Source organism: Sturnus vulgaris, chromosome 1 (genome assembly GCF_052056855.1).
Source record: "Sturnus vulgaris isolate bStuVul1 chromosome 1, bStuVul1.hap1, whole genome shotgun sequence".
NCBI classification, from domain to species: domain Eukaryota; kingdom Metazoa; phylum Chordata; class Aves; order Passeriformes; family Sturnidae; genus Sturnus; species Sturnus vulgaris.
This window is the reverse complement of record NC_142243.1, coordinates 92,830,962-92,853,054: the sequence shown is the minus strand read 5'-3', so window position 1 is coordinate 92,853,054 and position 22,093 is coordinate 92,830,962. Positions and strand designations below refer to the sequence as shown.

The window sequence follows — 22,093 nt, the reverse complement described above, 5'->3', positions numbered from 1 at the left end:
ACTGGAGACTTTTGGGGGTCCCTTTCAACCTTCAGTCTGTGATTCTTCAGTCACAGCCTTATACCCACTGAAGTCATTGCCTTATTAGTCACAAAGTTACTTAGCCCATTGAGGCCCCTTCTCAGGTTTATTTTCAAACTATGCTTTTCCTGTTTCCCATTTCCCTTTTTTATTTCTCTTCTAACTTCCTTCTTTCAAGATGGCATTCTGCACTCTTGCACACACTGATCTGAGAACAGATATTGTCCAGACAGGACCTGCAAATCTTCCAGTGGTATCTGCCTTACAAACCTACAGTTCTTTTGGCCGATGTACAGTAGACCTTTACACTTCACACAGCTGTGTGGATGTTTTTGGCAAGCTGCTTGTGTCCATTTGGGACTGTGAGATATCTGCACCTCTGTACATACAATGCAGAGGAGCAGCTCTGTGAGAATGGCAATGAAAGGGCTCGCTGCAGTTTTCTGTCCTGCAACTAAATTATTGTAATATTCTCTTAATATGAGGGTTTAGGTCACACCTTTTCCTGTGGATGAGATAGCCATACCAGCATGCTGTGTAGGTTCTCAAATGAGATGCAGCTTTTTTGTTAGCAGTGACACAAATCTGGGAAACCCGTTCCCCCAGATTTTTAAGATCTTACTATTTTTTATATTAGCATCATAACTCTGCCAATCTGCGAGTAATTGCTGAATGCACAATACAGGGAGCAAGGCTCTCAGTGATGACAAAACTCATGAATCCCCCATGTCCAGTCGTTCCTATCTGACCACTTAGCACATCTGGCAGTTTTATCTTAAAAACTTCTTCCATTCTTCTCAGTTCCAGCTTTCAGAAATAATTACTTTCATAAAACAAATTCTTAGGAAGTAGAAGGACCTTTTGCTAGGGGTGAGAGCATTCTGTTTCAGTTGCTATGGGCAAGCAACTATATTTCAGCCCACGGTATAACTTCAGGTTTTGTATACCTGAAGTTTCATTAGAATATGTAGGCCTGGTCTTGAACCTCCAGGGCTCTGTCAGCATAAACTTAATATGAAATCTGTCCAAATCCATTTGATCATCTTGGGTCTTAATGAGAAATACTGTTCTTTCAGAAATGAATGGTTGGTTACGGGTAATATGTGCAAAAATATCTTCCTTGGAAATAGGAGAACTTTGCTTTAGGAACAGAAAAGCAGTGCACTGTTTTTAACATTGGTAAAAAAGATGGTCCATTTCCAACAAGGAAGTTAGGAGAATTTAAACAAGTAAAAGCATAAAATAAAAAGATTCTCAAACTGCTTGTTTTGCTGAATTCTCTGTGAGTTTTACTTTGGATTTCAGTGGGGATGGGAATTCTACATGAGCAATCATCACCTTGTTATTTATCAACAGAGTATAAGCTATCAAAGAAATTAGTGAAATAACTAATTTGTGAATACCACTGAGAAAAAAATAAGCACTAACTTTACATTGACATTTCAGATCTTTTTTCAGAATTTTGCTTTATAGAAATTACTGGAAAAAAACCCCACAGAATACAGGTAAAAATACAAAACACAGATTTTAAATGGGCCATTTCAGACTTTTCCGGCACTTCTTCTAGGAAAGCTCCTAGAAAGTACTGGTGACAACAGATCATGTCTTTAATTATGATGAGAAACCTTTTTCAGCAGCAGATTAAATCGACTCTTTTCACCTCATTCTTCAGACTACTGAAGCTATTGCACCAAACCTTTAATGTTTCTTTATACAGCCCAATATTTGTTTCATACAGTTTCTTATATCAACATGAAATAAATTTACTGCTAAATGAGATACCTAACACCATTTTTATGATACTCAAGTTTTAGCATTATTTCTATCCAAGATCACTTTAATGGCTTTATTTTCTTCAGAAAATGTTTCTAAATCTGCCAGACACCAAATATGCTGTAATTACGTGCATAAGATGTCTGTCACCTATATCTGTTCATTACAAGTTAAGAGTTCAGTGTAAGTCAGGAAACCAACTGCAGTCCAGGGAGAGATAATGAAGGATATTTTGTTCCTAAAAAGGGAGGGAAGAAGTGTACTCCCAAGGGTTTTTGGCTTTTCTCATCTGCAGTAGAAGCAGCCTAAACTGACACTACATATGGAAAGTTTGGTGAGAGAGGTCCTATAGCTGATGTCAAGTTCAGCCTCAGTGCTAGTCAGACAAGTGTTTGATTTAGCTGCATTAGCAAATAATTGCCTGTTACAATATACTAACAACTAACTATTTGCTATTTTCCAGTGCTCAGGAATATAAGCCAGCAGTAACTATTTATCATCAATTTCAGACTGATTTATTGACTAACCATCCACATGTAAATATAACGGAAAAAGTTACATGATAACAATTACTGAGTTGCATATAATCACATTTCAACAGCAGATCAAAAAGAAGTGCACAAAAATAAGTTATAAAGGAGGGAACTAAAACTCAGTGGGAGAAAGACAGGTCCAAGCCAACCCATCTGGCAGACTGATGTTGGAGCTAGAAGTACTACTCAGGCTCCTTGGCCTCAACGTGTAAACACCCAACCTCCAGAAGCAGCTGTGCCATAGCATCCATGCTGGATGACTCAAAACACTGCATGTATCTGCCTACACCCACTGATCCATACCCATACACACACAGGTATATTTATTTGTGTTTAAAGTCAATATACACATTCAGGCACTAAACAGATGGGTATCAACTTTCATTCAAGGAATGACAGCAATTTGGGGTGCCTATACTGAGATTCATCAGAGACCTGAGTTTCAGATGGTGCTGTGTACCCAGCCCAGGTAATGCCTTCCAAAGGGCATTACCACCCAGTGACCGCATCTCAAGCAGGAGAGTCTCACACCTGTGCTCAAAGAGTTGTTCTGGAAAATCCCAGGAAAATTTGAAATCCACATGATGATTTCAAGAAGATAATTCTCAAGCCTGGGGAAGTGAGCTGTCATTACGATTTTTTTTAGTAGGAAACTTCCAATCAAATAGATAAAACAAAAGCTGAACCTTACCAACAAACCCTAGGAGACTGCCCAGCATCAGTAAAGTATATTGCTAACCAACCAGCCAATTCATTGCAGAAAACTTGAGGAAAAGCAATGGTAAAAACAGCATTTCTTTCATGCTGAAATGTAGCATATAATATTACTTGTCCACTTTATTCACAAGAATATAATGAATTTTATTCTTAATAAACACTTGGGAAGTGGTGGACTCATCAAAGAGTAGAAAGCTATTTCTGCAGATTTTGCATCATCTGTGGTGAAGGTGAGGCAGCATCAGCAGAACAAAAGGTGGCAGCAAAAATGCATGTGAGTTAAGGCTTTTGCAGGACTCTTGATGGTAAGAACGACTAAACAAAGATATAAAAGTGGCTGTAGAAGAAACCTATTTCCTAGTCAATTATCTGGTGTGTCCTTTGAATAACAAGAGAAAGAAATCAGTCATATTAAGAAAACAAGAGGCTTAACAAATGATAACAAACCTTGGTTTAAAGATTAACCTTTGATCTGTAAATATAAAGTGTGAAATTCCATGACTTTTTCTAAGTGTGAGGTTGGTTCAATAATTACTGAGTCCTGGAAAATCAAAACAAAACCAAGTAACTTTTGTGGGAGCATAGGAACGCACAGGTCTTGCTCTATTATCATGCAGCTTTTATTATCAGTGCTATGGGGCAAGTGAAACAAAAACTTCACAGGATCCCTGAGATAAAGCCACATCTAGAAGGAAAATACATTTAAGAAATAATACAGGAATATACGGTTTCTCCTCAAAACACAGCACAGGCTCCATCCTAAAGCTTGAAATTCCTTCAGGCAATACTCTGATTGAACATGCTAACTTGTTTTCTATAAAGCAAGGACAAGGTAGAACCAGTAGGGCTGGAGTCTACAAAGAGAACAGCTTTGAAAGGAAAGAAATACAGCCTTCCATGGTGGGGAGACACATTCGTCATGGGACAAGGAGGGGTCCTGGCAACAGCACACGACAGCTGTGCTGATAAAGTGTTCTAGACCTAGAGCAGTTGTCTTTCTCCCATCCATAAAGAGGCATAACATAACTCAACTCTTTCTCTCCTCACCTTCACCTGAGGACAGAGTTGCCAACAGTCAACTAAACTCATGAATATGCTTGTCTGGAAGATCCCAAGAACACAATCCACAAAGACATTCTGAACAACACGTTTGCATGGAGCATGTGGGGCATCAGCATTTTTCAAAGACCAGAAGAAAAGTCAGTTTTTGGAAACATGACATAATGTGTCAGCCTCAGAGAAAAAACAGTTACCTTGGACAAACGGAGCATCTGATTTGTGTTCTGGTATTATGTGGGATTAGCCTCACTGACATGGGAGATCTCATGTTCCTAGGTGATGCTTCAGTAGTCACAGTCTGATGTCCACAGCCCTAATTTAGAAAGGCATTGCAGTCCAACACCTTCCTTACTGAGGCAGATCTTATGCTAACAAATATGGTAGTGTATGAGATCTACAAATCACGGTTTTTCGGATGGAGATTCTAGTATTAAGCATCTTCTGCCGGTACATCTAACTTTTTTTGGGCAGCTGTGCCAATGTGCATTTTTCCTTTCCTTTTTTATAGCAGATGGGTAGCCAGCTTACATTCAATTTCACACCTAAGGTCCCAGCCATCCCCGACAAAACCAACCCAAAAACCAGTTCTGTCCCTGTGCTTGTTCCTGCACCTGAGATGCTGAAGGAGCAGCACTGAGTAGGGTGTGTGCCTTCTGCAATCTCAGCTGATTACAGTGATGGACCGATGAAGAGATTTTGTTTGGTAGAAGTGGGAACACTCAGCTATGGAGACTGTTTTCAGGAGCAGAGTGGCCAGGGGCTGGAGGAGACTCTCTCTCTTCCTTTCTGCTGATTTTTGAGACTAGTGAGAGTATCTTGCCTGCTCCTACAAAAACACTGGGAAGAGATCCTTCTTGTGTTCCGCATCTGCATGCAGAGTTTTGTTCCATGACCAGGGTTCTCAGGTATCACAGTAATGCAAGCTAACAAAACAGGAACTATAATAGCAATAAGCAGGACAGTCAATCCTCATAATATCCTGACAGTGTTTGTGGAAACTGGAAAGAACAGAACAAACATTGGCTTGATTGGCATTTTATGGCTTGGATTGGATTACTGACAAGGTGATTCTTAAAGTTACTTTGTTGCATTGTGTATTTCACTAAGTAAAAAGCAAAAAATGGAAAAGAAGGTAATTACCTTTAAGATGGGGAAAATAATTTTCTGTACTTGCTTTAAGGTTTCTCAGGGAGGCTATTAAGCAGGCACCAAAAAAGTGGCCACTAAAAGAAATCCCTGATGCTAAAATGGTATTATCTTTGCTAATGAAAAATGTAATTTTTCTTAATGATTTTATTCTGTATTTGAGCTGTTAAGTGTAAGCCATCGCTTTATGAGTCTAAATTTTCTTTCTTTTTCTTGTGAAAATTCTGTATGTAGCACCACAAAGTAATCACCAACATGTCTGAAAGTCACCATTGAAACTGGATATAAGCCACTGTAACTAGTACTTCCAGTGCCACAAGTCACCCACTGATCTTGCTGAAATAACTTTGAACTAAGGCACCCTGAGTTCCTCAGGGAATGTAAAATTAAGCTGGAAGTACTGGAAGTTTAGCACCTAAAAACTAAGGCACTCATAGGGTTTTGTCCAAACTCAAACATCTGACTGCAGGTACATCTTTCTAACTCACTGCTGCTGAACGAGAAATGCGTCATTGAACAAATGGTATTGGGGAAAGAAAAGCTCCACTTGGTCATCATATCCTTCCTCCATCAATGCAGATTATACAGTCTAATAGTACATGTGCTACTCATTACTGGGCATGTTTAAATTTTGCATAGGAGACTTACAGAACTCAATGACAATCTCAATACCGGATTTTTTTTCTTAGGATTCCCTTATTAGATTCATTTTCTAAATAGTATTTTATACCATTATTTTCAGCCACAAGCAATTGCAGCATTCAAAATAACTACACTCCATAACATTTGTTCTCTCTATGTATTTCTGAGAATATTTGAAGAAAGCTAGGCACAGTCTCCTCAGTCTCCTAAAACTTTTGTTATTTTTCTGTGAATTCCCTCTCTGTCTTCACCATCACTCACACATGTGGCACCTGCTGCTGAGCACAGAACTGCAGGTGTGATTCTGCCAGAAGAACAGTAAGGTAATTACCTTATCTTTGCCCCATGATGCACCAATGCCATACATCCAAAACTTCATATGCTTTTGCTGAAATAGCTTTCCTCTCCAACATAGAAGATCCCAAATGTGCCACTCTCTAGACACTGCCACATCTGATGCTTTTTAGCTTTTTATGCTTTCCAGATTTCCCTATGTCACTGAACATGTATCTTCTAAATTACCTTTGCCACTTAATTGCCTCAACTCTCCAATTAACACCTCTCAGTATTTGGCAAGAGTCCTACTTCCCTGCCACTTTTCCCTTCACTCCTTCATCCTACCTGTAAATTATTTCCTTGTTCTTCCTAACCATCTGACTTCATTAATCCATTTTGGATTTTATTGCTGAACTCCATTCTCTTTCTCTAAAAGATTCTTCAGACTCAATATATTACTACATTCTACTTTGGTTTCTTGCAGACTTCACTGCACCCAATATGACTTCATCAATGCACACGTTCACACAGTGCCTTTGGAAACAATGCATTATTTCTCCTGCAGGGTTGCCTCAGAGGGAGGAAGCAGAGATTCTTGCACCACCACTATGAGATGGAGGTGGATCTCATAATGGGTTTGTGACCTCTTGCCCTTTCTGTGCTGGCCCATTTGAACATTTTCTCCTGTTCCACCTCATGGACCTGGCTTTTAAATCTCCATTAAGCTGCTTTCCTGAGATTTATGACCTTTCTACTGGCACAGTCTCTTTACCATCCACATCTAAAATTAAACTTTAATGTTGAGTCTCCAGAGTCTTAATCAGCCTGTTAACACTGGCTGTGTATGAAACCAAACTAGTCCAAAATCATGTAATCATTATCTAATACATGTAATAATTATCTAATATCTGTTTTGATAATATCTAATATTGTCAAAATAGGTACTTTTTCAACAGTTATTTCTTTCTGGGCATGAATTGACCAAACCTAGTTCAAGACCACTGCAGATGTCAAGTGCTAAGGTATGTTGCCAGATACCTGTGGGCAAGGCTGTAATTTTTAAGTCTTTCAACCTCATTACCTGTGGCAGTAGGCAAGGAAAAAACATCAGCCACAAGTTATGGGAATAGAAAAGTCAGCAAAAGGTGAGCAAGGAATGGTAGGAAACATGGAGCTCTACACCTATACCCCATAACACGCAAAAAGCCAAAAGAATTTTTATCTTGACAAAAATTTAAAAAGGAAGAAAAAGTAAAAGATACAGTTCTTTTGGGGCTTGAGCTCTGCCTTTCCATACAGAGGGCTCTGAGGGCTGGGGGCTGTTTGCCCATGCATGCACGCATACTCCATTTGTCTTCTTTACACCCTTCCAAAGCAGTGATCTGATCTGATCTGATCTGGGCAAATATTGCTATTCTTGCTTTTGCTGGAAGCAGAAATCTTGCAATCCCTGCAATACTCCAATCTTGCCCAGAAATTATACTTTTGAAGTAGACAAAGATAATAGAATACCCATATTCATTCATGTCTCTTTCCTACACAGTGATTTTACTTATTTTACTTCAAGAAACAGCAAGAACCAGATGGAAAATACAGAAGTAGGGCACTGTAAACAGCCTCAACTCATATTCTGTTTTCCTCTACTGAAATGTAGGAAACAGGTTTATTTCTTAATGTGGTGCATCTTTCTCATTAATAAAGGATGAAAACGCGTATCTGCATTATTTAACATATTCTATGTACCCAACTGCAGGCCCTTCAAAAGACTCTTCTGTTTCTGACCTCTCTGGAGCAGCATTCAGGTAACTCAGTCAGAAAGGTGCAGAGCAGCAGAGGCTGCAGTGCCTGTCAAGTGCAGCTTTACAGGATGAATTCAGTTGTGTCTGACTTGTCCTTAGAAACCTTCAGTGATGGATGGTGCAGTACGCCAGGCAGCCTCCTCCCCTCCTCACACATCCTTGTAACAAGTTTTTCCTAATCTTGCTTTTGAGATTTCCTACAAACACTGACAGTTGCTTCTCTGTGGGTGCAAGAAATGCCTAAGCACTGCCCTTGCAGCATCCTCACCAATACCTGCCCTCTAATTCATCACAAGAAAATGTGACAAATGTTTTGTGTTGCTCATGATTTCTCTTCAGGGCTGTAACACCATCATAACTTTTTCACTGATGTAACATGGCACAAGATAAAAAAATAAGCCTTTCATCTTATATCATCACAAAATCTCTGAAGTCCCAGCTCAGGAGGACACTTCTCATACCAGGCCCTGGAAACACTGAGGTTACCCTAAGGTTAATGTTTTATACCTCGCAGTGGCTGGCTTTTTGCAGAGCCTGCACAAATTTTTTTTTCCACTTCCACTGATAAAAAAATTGCTCCCTTAACACCACGTTTTCTGCCATGAGAATATCGAGGCTGTGCCTTACCTTGTTGCCAGCTGGCTGCTCCCAAACCTTGCTATGCTGTGGCTGAGTGGCTGTGCTCACAGGGGCCATCCCAGCCTCTTCAGCCAGAGGCTGCACAAAGCCCTGCAGGAGCTCAGCTGGATGTGCAGACGCTCCTTTCCCCAGTGCAAGATAAAGCAAAGGTGCTGATTACTGGTGTCCTACCTGCACTGGAGAGACACTGGCCTTGGTTCTCCCAGAGATCAGGACTCTTCCTATTTTCCTTTCACTGCATGATAAGGTCTTTTGGTTTTGACACATAATTTGTTTGTTGTGGTGGTTTTTTTATTCATTACCATCTTGCAGAGGTCTGTCCACTCATGCAAATCCTAATTTTTCTGCAGGTATAGAATTTACCTGAATTGCCCCATTAAATGTCCACTCTTGACAATTAATTGCCTCATTAAGATGTCCATTCCTGACTTAAAGCCTCTACACAAAGCACATGAAAAGTACATGCTGAGAATCTCCTAAGTCTGCAGGACTTACAGTTAAGATAAGCAAACACAGTAGCACAAGTTATGGATTTCCAATCAAAATGCATGCAAACAACACAAAGCACATAGGCCTTCCCTATGCAAAGGTACACTAGTAATAATGGTTTAGACACAGAGAGTTAAGGTTAGTGGGAAGAGGTCCTCATTTTTCCATGCAATGCATTAATAAATAACATTAAAATTCTCTCAATTTAAAAATAGCTGAATCCAGTTTGCTTCTGCTATTTTAAAAACCTTTTCACTTCCCCTCTTCTCTTCCAATTATGACCAGTTATTTACAGACCAACTTCTGCTTCCAGACAAACTTTTTTGTCTAGAAATATTAATTAGAGATCAGCAATTTCCACTGATGTCATTACCACAACAAATCTCAAGGAAGATTCTAGAAATGTGTTTTTTCTTTTCCAGAGGCACATACAGTTTTCATAATGCCTTCTCACACTGAGTTCATATTGATTCAAACATCATTCTTTCCTCTGTATTATTTCTAAACCACAGAAATGACATCAAAGAAACGGAAAGTGTCTGACTTTTATCACCAAAATAAATTCTGATTTACTGTACTCTTTCCAATACTTAAGCACAATAGGATACATGATTAGAGCATAGTGGAACTAACAGAATACCCATCGTGCCTTGTTAACTGAGGAAGCATGGTATAGATCCAGGTAAATTTTGAACTTTGTAGTTTTGTGGGTTTAATTTAGACCCTTGGGGCTACATATGCATTGAAGGTTGGACACATAACATCCATTATTATTAAAAGTGGTTGCACACACAATCAATGATATTTAATAGAGAAAATGAACTTTATCTTATTTCATTTCTGATTTTAAAAAATCCCAATAATTCTAGCCCCCAGTTTCAATAAAATGTCCTGAAAATGACAGATACTTAATTTTTGCTTTAAAGGCATGATTCTGAAACAAGCAGACAATTTCTGACAATGATTAAAAAAGCCCAAGACACCATCACCTAAGCACATGGGAATTTGACTGTAACCAGTAGGACTATACCCATTGGGATAAGTATGTGTTCAAATGCTTTCTTGGATTGTGACCAGAACCCAGCAGAATCAACCCTGAAAACCTAATTTTGAGCATAGGCATGTGTACAGATTTTAGGTGGGTTTTGTAAGAGAGAGTGTTATTAAATTTGTTTGACAGATCCCTATTTAAGATGCAGATTTACACACCAGATGCCTGCCTGAAGCTGAATATTTCAGGGGGAAAAAAATCAAACAAAATGGTTAGATCATTTCTGAGAAAAAACATAATTTGATCTGACATAACCTAATTTCTGAGGTATTTAATTTGCAAACTTAAGCTGTACCCCCTCACACTTCTCCATAAGTAAAATAGAATGGGAGATAGTTTAGTGCCCTATTTGTGCTATGGGTATATCATATGTGTTTTCACGCCATAGGTTTAAAATATCCACTATTTTAAATGTAAAAGTATTTTAGTTATAAAAATAGACTCTAGGAGTAAAAATAGTTTTTAGATTTAAATATACAAATTTGATCTCCAGAATAAAATGCATTATATATTCACTGTTCCCTGTTACAGAAGAGACTAAACCACCTCCTTTCTATAACATTCATTCATTAAACGTAAAAATGCCTGGAGTTGCTTGATGTAAATAATACAAACAAACCTATAAAATGTGGTTTTTTAATTAAAAGCCCACTTTATGATCTGTCGATGTGAAATAAGCAGTGACCAGACTGTAAAGTCTGACAATGCTGAATTGGCACTTTGTCTATGGCACAGATTTCCCACTTATCTGCATGCTTTAAGTGCTGCACTGGACAGAAAGGAAATGAGAGTCAACCTTGCAACCCAAACCCACAGGGACCTGGACAAATCCCCGGCATATCAGGGGGCTCACTCTGATGAGATGTTACACCAGAATAATGAAGAACTCTACCCCATTTGCATTCAATAGAAATAGACAGCAACTCTGTAGCAATTATTTCACACGGGTCAATGTCCTGCTATCCTAAAAAAACCCTGCAAAACCCAGAAAATGCTGAGAAAGGCAAGCTGTATGCAGGTCAGCCTCTTGCAAGGGTCTGCCCAATTTGGCTCACTATCAATGGAATTTTTTTTTTGCCCCTGGATCCACTCAAAACGGGTTCCTTACAGGCAGGGTTTGTTTCTATGAGCTCGGGCTGCATTGTGAACTTCAGCAGGATTCCCTGAAAAGCAGGGGGTGATTTTTTGGCCGTGGCAATGGTGCTTTTGACTCAAGGTGGAGGAGGAGCAGACCCTCAGTCAATGTTACTGCCAGGCTCTGCTGGAAACTGCACACACACTCAACACACAGGCAACAGGAAATGCTTCACCTTGCCATGCATGAGAAGGCGTATGGTAAGAGTGACATTGAGACCTCCTTCAGACACTTTTCCGTCCTTCGTGTTCATCCTGGCCTTGTATCTTCAAGACTTGAAAGTAGCTTCGTTTTTCTTTATTTTTTTTTCTTCTAGTCACTTAATAAACCTACAGAGAAAGAAAAAAAAGAAAAAGTACCATTGAGTGGCTGAAGCTACTCTCAACTGAGAATATCATGTTGTACAAACCAATTAACATTCCTTCCTTTGATTTTCTGGACTACAGTTTAGTGCTGAAAAGGCTCCTTTGATTATTATCCCTCCCCATCCAACTCTTTAGCCCTTCACCAATTACAAGATAAACTCCCTTTTGAAACCTTTAAAATTTTCTTAACTTCCTGTATTTCAAAGTTGAAAGTATAGAGCATGGCAGAGTGAAATACGTTTTCTTCTGAAGAGCACTTTGTTAACCTCTGCAGTGTGTATATGCTATATACACATATCTATACATGCATTTTTTTACATGTGTCTGGTGCTATTTTCATTTCTCTCCTCGTTATCACCTCTTTTTCTTTTTGCTCTTGCAGAAGAGATATTTTTGTTTTCTCTCTAGCTAGAGAGAAATTAATTCTGAGCCTAAACACTGATCCCTGCCAGCAACAGCGGATGACACATTATCAAAGACATCTGAATAACTAAGAGCCACTTGCTGTTGTAAATCTGGGCACTGTCTGATTTTGTTTTTGTCTATGAGGCCCAGAGGTGGCTCAGTCCCTCAAAGGCCAAAGCTGAGCTTCAGCCCTAAGTGGAAGGAAGATTTTTCTTAATTCCTAATGACAAATTGCAGATTTTCAGTCATTTACAAAGCCATAAATATCCTAAAATGCTAATGAAAGCTGCAAGGGCTGGCTTTGAAGGGATAAACAAGATGCATTATGAGTTTATTAATGCAAGGACATTTATCAGCACAAACAAAAATACGGGCAGGAAGCAATATTACCAAGGGCAGGCAAATTCTGTAGTAGAAAAGGCTTAGTGACTCCTTATTTAGTTTTGTCCTTTTCAGGCTTATCTTATAGAACATAAAACCCTTAGGCATTATGCCTCTCAGTAACCATCCCTTTTTGTTAGCCATCCTCTGTAACAACCCTATTAGCTTTGCATCTTTGGGCTTCCCAAAAATTTGCCTTGCATTTTATATAAATAGGGCACTGGCTCATAAGCACTCCTAGGGACACCCATTTTGTGTTTTGGAGTGTACAACCATGTTTCACTGTTGTGGCAGGCTGCTCTCCCCTTGCCAAGATTGCTCAGGCATGGGACTAAACAATTGGAAAGGTCTAGGGGATCATTCTCCTAAAAACTCTGGAGGAAGTATCATGAGGATGTTTCACCACTTGATTAAGCTCTACCCTAAGAGACACTAAGCATTTTACTAGATCAAAGTGAAGGCCACATTGGCTGAACATGTTATGTGTGAGAGAAATCGACAACAATGGTTAAAGAAAGAGCACAAGGAACGTGTGGAGTGATTATTGATGGACTCACTGAGCTGCCAGCAATCAGTGGTTCATGGCACCCTGGGAGGCTGCCTCCAGACCTGCATTTTCCACAGCCATTGGTGGACAGCTCCATGAATTTGTCTAATGCCTTCTTGAATCCATACATCTGGTCTCCAAAAGTGATGGTCTCACACATTTAATATTAGTGTGGAAAAATGTTCTCCACTCTATATGGCTTAAATTTGCTCACTGAAATTTCTCTTTGTTACCCATTTTGCCCTGTGTGTGTTATATGAAGACCATCACACCAAGTCACTCCTCTGAAGCTGAAACTTCTCATTTCAGCCATGGCCTGTGAGTGGCCAAGCCACTCCTGATGTTTTTTGCCCCTGGGAAATACACTGGAAGAGTTTTCTCTCAAGCCTCTGCAGGAATACTAGGGCCACAGAGAATTCCTGTGCCTTCAGTGACTGTAAGAATAAGTGGCAGACATGCCTCAGGAGAGATGAAAAAAAAAGTAGGAAAGAGCATCTCAAACTCCTCATTCCACCTTCCCGATTTCCCCTAACCCAGCATGGACTCAAGGTATTTAATACCATGTGCTCCACCACCAAGACCACAGCTGCAGATTTAAATCCATTTATTTCACATTTAGGCTTATCACTTACACTACATATTCCCTATCTCACTGGAGAAAGGGAGACAAGAAGCCAGGTGCCTGGGTGAGAAGGCAGAAAACAGAAGCAGCCTGGCCATGTCTCTGATTCACCGTGAGCGCAAGAAGGTGACAGGAAAACACTCCAAGGCAGATCTCAGGGAATGGCAGAGAAGGGTATCAGCTGTACTCTACTTGTGTAAGATTAGACCAGGACACAGGGGAAAACCTGCAACTGTATGACCATGACAGCCCCTTCTGACAAGTTCAGAGCATGGAGCAGAGGAGATGACTGTGGTTGTTTGCAGACTGGAAAGGGAATAGTCTCATGCTGCTCACCTGCTCCTTGCTGAGGGAAATGTCCTGGCTCTGACAGCCCAGCATTTTTTGATCTGCCAAAGATAACTCAACCAAACCCAAAATGCCAAACAGGAGCGCTTTGGTACATAAACAGTAGCCTAGACCTTGGCATTCTGGACTGTACAGGAGCAACACTGGCCATTTGAGACCTCTAGAAACTGATGGCAGCTTTAGGGTATGCTTGGAAGATTTCAAGAACAGCTGTGTTTCATGTAGAAGCAAGGTATGTAACACCTCTGGATCAAAATTCAGTGATGAAGGTACAGTTGTGTTTCTAATGAGATGTATTCCCATGTGGGAAAAATAATCCCAGACTAGAAACAGGTTTATAGTTGCCATGGCCTTTTACTACTGGGATAGAACATCACTTTGGAAAAAAAATGTGGAGGAAAACCTCTACCCCAACAACAAACCAATCTCCACCCCAACCTGATCTTTTCCAGATAAAACATGAAAAAATCAGTAGTAAAGGTGAACACCTTTTGGGTTCTTTTTAAAAACCCAGAGGTTACAAATTAAATTCTACCACAAATATTGTTAAAAAAACCTCACTACTATCTGATTTCCTGAAGGATTTTGTCACTGTCCCTCCTCCCAACAAGCTTAAACTCTGGCACCTGGCACTGAGAATCAGAACAGATGTCTGGGGGAGGGCTGGGAGTGTGTGTGCCTGCAAGGAGTTAGGCAGCTGTGTGAGATACAAAAGGAATTAATTCAGAAAGGCAGCCTCACATGCTAAGGAAGAATACTTAAAACCTACACATACACCACGAAGAGAGAAGACTTTATTATGCCAGGTTTAAAAGCTGCACCAGGTAATTCACATCTGCCTCAGTTGTCCTGAGACTGCAAGTAAGTATTCTGGGTAAAACATTTACAGCTTTACAAAGTAAACCGACAATGCTGTTAATGACCCGGGTGTTTTGGTTTTAAAGACAGATTAAAATAAAATGCATTGTTGTACTTCATTGCTTTTAACTAATTAAAGCAAGTTTTTCTGCAGACAGCATTGCAAACATCCTGATCTCTATCTCTGTATGCATGCAGATGTCACATCGTGGCACAAGGAAGAGAATGGTTCCCTCTACAGAGCCTCCTACCAGACAGCAAGACATGTATTTATAAACTTAGTGCTGTCATATACAAGTGCATTGTGAATATCGAATCGGTAAAATAATTTCCTTCTCCTTTGCAAAGTCAGCATTTTGAACAATCTCTTATGTTCCTGCCTTGTGTGTGCCTCTCTGCAAGCGAACAGGAGGCTGAACACAGGCGGCTTTCCTTTCCCAAGTTCTGTGCAGCGAGGTCCCATGGCTACCCTGGGGGCTGGGAGAGTTGAGTTTCAGACTGAAAAAAAAAAAAAAAATCAGTGTTTCATACTTCTCCTGATGCCAGAGGAAAGTCAGGGGACTCCACAGGTGAGCAGAGAGTACTGTGCAGGAAGGCAAAGTCAGTGGCATAGCTACATGTTAAGAATGAGGGTATTTGCATTTTAGCCTGCCTTCAGCAGAGAGCTGTCAGCAACAGGAGGACAGCTGGACAACATTCTCTTGAATGACCTTGGGACTCTGGACCAGAATGCACAAAATCCAAGATCCGGGGTTCTGCAGCTCCAGGTAACAAGCAAAAACTATGATGCCCACAGAACAAAGGAAAGTAGCTCACATCACATAGTTCCCAGCAAACTGCAGATCTTTGCTTCCTTTGGGGATTTTCCATTGTCCTGTGGACATTTCCCCTGCTGTTTATCATGTAAAAAGTGAACATTTTTCTTCAGGTAGAAGAAGATATGCAAATGCATTCTATCTCTAAGTATATGTTTCTATACATTTTTAATATTAGCTATCCCAAGCTGGCATAAACCCACACGTCCTATATGCTCAATATTTATTACATACAATTTTTAACATGGCTTTTCTGTAACTGTGGGTAGATTAGGCAAATAAAACAACAAGCAGCTAAGACACATGTTCATTGGACTACTACAAAACCCCCACACAATTCCTTAGGAATTTCAGTGAATTAATAAAAGGTATAAGCTGAACTATATAGCTGAAGGGCAGTGTCACAACCCCCACATATGTACACACACAGAGGTTAGGAATCCTTGTGGCTGAGGGGATGGTGTGAGATGGCTGCCTGTAGCCTGAGACATGGAAAGTCAACCTCATGACCCCCTTTCTTCCTACCCCTAAAGCCTACTAATTCCCTAAGAAAATAAGCAGCCATTGCAGAGAAAATGTCTGCACAGTGCTTTAAAAAAGATACGCATGTTCAGGCACGCAGGGTAAGAAAGTAGCAGGCAGGGATGCCAAAGATGAATAAAATTAACATAGGACCAAGGTAGACATCAGGCAATTGATGTCTGAGTTTAAAGCCCAAATAAATCATTTCACATCTGTGAATCTGCCAAGAGAGCTCTCATCTCAAAGATCCAGAGGGATGCAAGGGAGAAGGGAAAGAAACAGAGTGTGTACAAGGTAAGGTGGGGTGAAGCTGCACAGTCACAGAGGTGTGCTGGAAAGTAAAGAGATGCAGAGAGAAGGGAAGGAGAAAGGCAGGGAGAAAGAGGGAAATGAAGCTTCAGATAGCTGATATAGGGAACAGTGTGAGAAAAATCAATGTGGAAGCAAGAACCACCTGGAAATGTTAAAGGAGGAAGCCTGCTTTGCTACATGAAATCTTGGTTTTACAGTTGTTAACTCTGAGCTGTTGGGTAAGAGGAAACTGGGCAGAGCACCCAGCATAGCATTCTCTGTGTTTGGTTGTTCAAAATCTCTTGAACCTAATTATGATGCTTCATCACTACCAACTGAAAAATGCAATTAGGAAGAAAGCAAGGAAGAATCTACTGATGAAATTGAAAACAACAAATTCCAGCTGTTCCACTGGAAGAAAAAAAAAAAGATAAAAGAATGGGGAAATGATAGTGACTGACATTCAAGAGAAGTCGCTTCTAATTTACATGAGGATGGTTAAACTCAGTCATATAGTTTCCATGTATCTGTAGGTTTAGAAAAAGCTAAATTCTGTAAAGGAAACACGAGAACATCCAGTCTCTCACAGTAAACGTGTCATTTTTATAATATGTGGAAATATTCCAGAGTAGGGGTAGCTAGGCAGACATCAAGCCATAAACATAAGGGCATGAAAAAGAAAACTAATACATCAGCAGAGTAATGTGAAGATGAACAGAACAGAGATGTATCATGAGTTATGAAGAACTGGAAACTGGACAGCAACACACTACTGTTATGAAGAAATAGTTCAGAGTTTCATCTATTTAGCAAGAACTCCAAAAACAGTATTACAAAAAAAAAAAAAAAAAAAAAAAAAAGAAAGAAAGAAAGATACCAAGAGTGAATAAAAAAGAGCAGAGAAAAATGAAACGCAGGAAGTAATGAAAAGGCTGTAGCTAAGTCCTCTTGATCAGAAGACTCCAGGTGGAGGGAGACCTCCCAGGAATTGGAAGAAACACACTGCCAGAGATCATGATGAGAAGGAACAACTTGTGCTTTCAGCAGAGCACAGCTCTTTGGAGGCAGATTTATGCTACTGACACGATTTTAGTCTTTCATTTAAACTGGAGGGAATATAGGAAGGAATAAGGAACGGAAGAAAATTACCACAGGGCAAGAAATGATGACATTATCTGTAGAGTCGACGTATTTGGCCATACAGTAAGGCTTAAAATTAGAAGTAAGTTGTCTGCCACAGAAAGGTTCGTGCTGTCAAATGAGGACATGAGTACTTTGCTTACAAGATCTTTGATAAGCTAGGCAGCTATTATCTATGGCTTTTTGCTTGAAAGTAACATCTCTGGATGTCAAAGGACTAAACAGTGTAATTACCCAAGATAACCACGGGCAAAACTTACCTCCCCCCAGCCAAAAACCAACAACCACAACTCTAGGTGAAATCCAGAGCGAAACCAGCTCAGCTGCAGTTGTATTAATTTGTTTCAAGGAACATTTTTTCAGAATTATTAAAAGAGATAATGATCAGACAATATTTACAGTCTCAGCTGAAGCAAAAGAAGACAACTGGATATTTGCTAAACATACACTTCTTCAGTTTCTGTGTCAACTGAAGGATAAAGACATCCATTGTTAATAAACCATATTGTCGTGAGGTTACTAAAAACAAAAAGCTCAAAGGAAGCCAGCAATAACATAACAGTAACAATAATGACAACTCTTCAAAGGATTTCTCTCCCAATAATAACTATTTGCAAAAGGAGAAATCATGCTTTGGAGAACTCCAGTTTTACACAGAAGCCTCACCAGGAGAACCTGATTAATGAACAATAGCTGAAGAAGCAGGTGCAGTATCAACCTTTCTACTTCATCACTTCCATCTCCCAAATTACTAGAAAGGACTCTACACAAAGGAATAAGATTATACATTTTATTCACATCCTTATAATTTATATCCCCAAAATAGATTTAATGCTAATCTCTAACTGTTTCATGAACGGAACAGGATCCGCAGATCCTGGCTCCCTTAAATCATTGTATCACGGCCCATTTTAAGTAGGGGGATAGTTGGTGTGAATCCAAAAATCCAGAAATAAGAAAATTAATTATTTGCGTTATCAGAACAAAGCTTGCATGTGTCAGTTGGCACAATGGATTTTTGCGAAAAAGGTAAGATAAAAGAACAGCACAAGAATGAAATTTAAACACTGGAGAGAAGAAGGATTCAGGAAATTCATATATTAGATGCTCAAGGAGATACAAATAACAACTAATAAAAGTAAGCGGAATATGGGCTACTAAGAGAGTAGTAATTGAGTGCACAACACATAGAGAAAATACATGCTTGTAGGGAGGTTTTTAAGTGGTAAAATATTAGCTCAAAAGTCAAAGAGGATTACAGAGCAACACATTCTTCCACCAGTTAACAGCCACTAACAAAAAGCAGTTGCACAGCTTAGCAAGCCCTGTGCTGCTTTTACTAATTATTGTAAAAATCTCTTTATCTGTCATATGCTAAGCTCTGTAGTTACTACAGATGGCTGGAAGTAGTAGTTTTGCCAAAGATGTGAAACTGATAAAGAACAGGATGAAAAAATAACAGAATAACTTTTATAGGCAATTGCAAGTATAGAAGCTGGCAAGACTCCAGGAATGCTGCCTTTTGAATGTAATTTTATGAAGTATGTGAAGCGACACTAGTTTTTCCTTGATATGTTTAATGGTTCTGCCTGAGGAAGAACCTATCCTATCTACAGAAGAAGCTGCCTTGTGTTCTCCCTGCAGCTGCCTTTGTGTTCTCCCTAAAACAAGAAATGCCCTCACCCTGTACAACTGACATCTCATTTGCTGAACATCACTGGATGTCAAATAATCTTTGAAGAGAACAACAAAAATTAGAGACTTATTTTTTCTGTTCTCAACTGATGAATGTTTAGCTATTGAACTTGATGCATATGAATCCTGCTCTTAAAATGTACCACTTTTCCTCACACTGGTCAATAAGCAGAAGCTTTAGGTAATTAAACTGGTTGTTCCCTTTTTGATTTATTAAAGGAAGGAAACAGCAACATATTCATTGACTCTTCTACTAATAATGTTTTTTTGTAAAGTCTTTTGAATAAAAAATATGATGATGTGAATTGATTACAGGAGGAAAAATCACAGAAGCACAATAAAGACTATTGTCTTGTTCACAAATTTTCTACTATCAACATTTAATGACAGATTACTTACTTAACATAAATTAATGTCAAAATATTATTCTGTGTGTGAATAGACAGCTACATACTTCCAAAATATCAAGAGTTATCCCTTTAGAAAGCATCACATGCCAAACAGGTAATAAATGCTATCAAATGTCTGGAAATGAAGTATCAGGAAATCTAGAAAAGCTACATAATGGTATTCAGCAAATGCCAAACAGATCTGGGACCTGATGGAAGTAAATAATTTCCAGGGTATGGAAAACACAGTGATTCTTTTGCCAAAGCTATCTTCCATCTTTCTAATTTTCCCCCTTCTTTCTGCAATTATTCCAGAAAGAATTACCCTGGCAGAAATGCAGAGAGCATCTTTACAATTCCCCATGAGCTACAAGACAAGCAATGGAGCGAGCATGCCAGTACTTTGTACAAACCCAGTAGCCAACTAGCACTTCTGCCTATGTGCAAAAGCCAGGCAGATAAAAGCTCTTGCAGATAGAAGCTGACGTTGGACTAATGCAACATAAATGCTTCCACAGGAAAGTTGTGGCAACCTACTATAAATTACTCTGTACAAATATTCTCCAAGAGGATTCAAGGATAAGCAGGAGGACAGAGCAGAAGGTGCTTTCTATCCTTTCCTAATGGCAGCAATGAAGTGAACTGTAAGCTTCACCACGAACCTTGTTGCCAGTTTGCAACATCAGGGAAGACAATTTATGCATATGGTAGACCAGTTATTTACTGAAGACTCTAAAGCTCTAATCATAGCTTTAAGCATAAAATCAGCTTTAACTGCCACTTTATCCTGTGGCTTCAAATCCTCAAGTAAAGCACCACGTTTCTCAGACCTCTGGGATTTTTGATGTTGCTTGTTTCAAACAGAAATTTTGCCTTACTTGCTTATGTTTGACTAAGAAAACAGACACTCCAGCTAACTTGGACTCATCATTACCTATGGTGTGAGATAATAAATCTAATAAAGAAATGTACATATAAGTCACAGGGAAGGAGACAAAAAATTGAACAGATTGCCATCACAAGTAGCATAGTCTAGCACGGAGCTGCTTAGAAGAATGGCCTACCATATAAGAAGAGATTTTTGGTCCACACCTATTCCTGGAAAAATTCTATGTTCTGATGACCTAAACATTGTGAATGTGTGGTATATTTGTTATATAATCTCTGCCCCCTAGAGTCAAATGCCTCAATAAATAATTTCATTCTAGAATAGTGTTTAAATTGTAAATTTACCTTAATATAATTTAAAACAAAGCAACAGCTTTGTTTGTTGATTTAAAAATAAATGTACTTGCAATAAAAGTAAGAGAGTCAAGCCTAAGTCTCTTTCCCATTTTTTAAAATGTGTAAGAGAACAGAGAAATTGTTCACACGGTCTATTTCCAATATATTTAAAGTAAGATTTATGTGCATACATAAAAAAAAAACCCAAAACATTTCAACATAGTATGCATATATGCACAGAATATGGTTAAATGCTGAGAAGCAGGTAAGGTATATTTTTTTACATGACAGATGTGAACCAATTTTAAAACATTATGCACCACATATTGCTGGGGTGTAATCCAATAAGAAAATATTAAGAATAGAATGATTTTTAAAATGAGATTTTTATCTTCAGTAAAAACAGTCTCACAGATATAGAGATCTATAATTTTTTTTGCCAGTACATATAGAAGTACAGACAGCTTCTTATTGATCAAAGGAAAAAATTCCAAACCAGACGAATAGTTGAGGAAATACAGAAGCTTCTTTAATAGGAAATATTAACCCATTAAGTATATTCCCACTGGGCACAGAAAAGATATTTAAATCTATTTGGGGTTTTATATTTCCATTGGTATTGAAATGACATCTGTCCTAGAATATATCTTTGTCCAACCTATTGTAAATTAAATGTTTTCTAGACATATCTGGTTTGATAAACATGAGTCAATTGTTTCACTCAAACCACAAACATGGTTGTTGGTCAGTGAAATGAGGCTAATAATAATGATGATACATTTCACTTCGTTAAGCATAGAAATATTATATATTGATATAATTGAACTTCTGACAAAGAAAAACAAGCAAAACAAGCAAAACTATAACTTTTGTGGTCACCTTAATTATGTTATTTAAAAGGCTGTGATTTGAAAATCCATTCAAGCTTCCCAGATGAATAAAATAAATATTTATTTAAAGAAAAGGAAATTCACACAGTGTCTCAGAAAGGGAAGAGGATGAGCTCCAGTCCTTCAGTTGCAAGGGGATGGGTACCAGCCTCTGGAGTGTGAGTCACAGGTTCCCTCTTGGGCCACCACACTTGTGCTCACTTGAGGCAAAGATGGAATTGTCTCAGAAACCAATCCAATAGCAGCACAGCTGTAACAGCTGCAAATATGGCTGAGCACTGCAAAGACTTCCATCATTCATAGGGATAAAAGGGGAAAACA

General features: G+C 39.0%; 1 protein-coding gene across 11 annotated transcripts in view; it reads right to left on the bottom strand.

Annotated features, from left to right (window-relative positions):
• LOC106855662 (poly(rC)-binding protein 3-like) overlaps positions 1–22,093 on the bottom strand; it is a 501,269-nt gene that overhangs the window by 48,932 nt on the left and 430,244 nt on the right. For all 11 annotated transcript variants that reach the window (XM_088171732.1, XM_088171723.1, XM_088171749.1 and 8 more), the window contains one exon: positions 11,456–11,609. In XM_088171732.1, coding sequence (XP_088027858.1) covers positions 11,456–11,533 — 78 coding nt within the window. In that variant the 5' untranslated portion in view covers positions 11,534–11,609. The remainder of the gene's footprint in view (positions 1–11,455; positions 11,610–22,093) is intronic.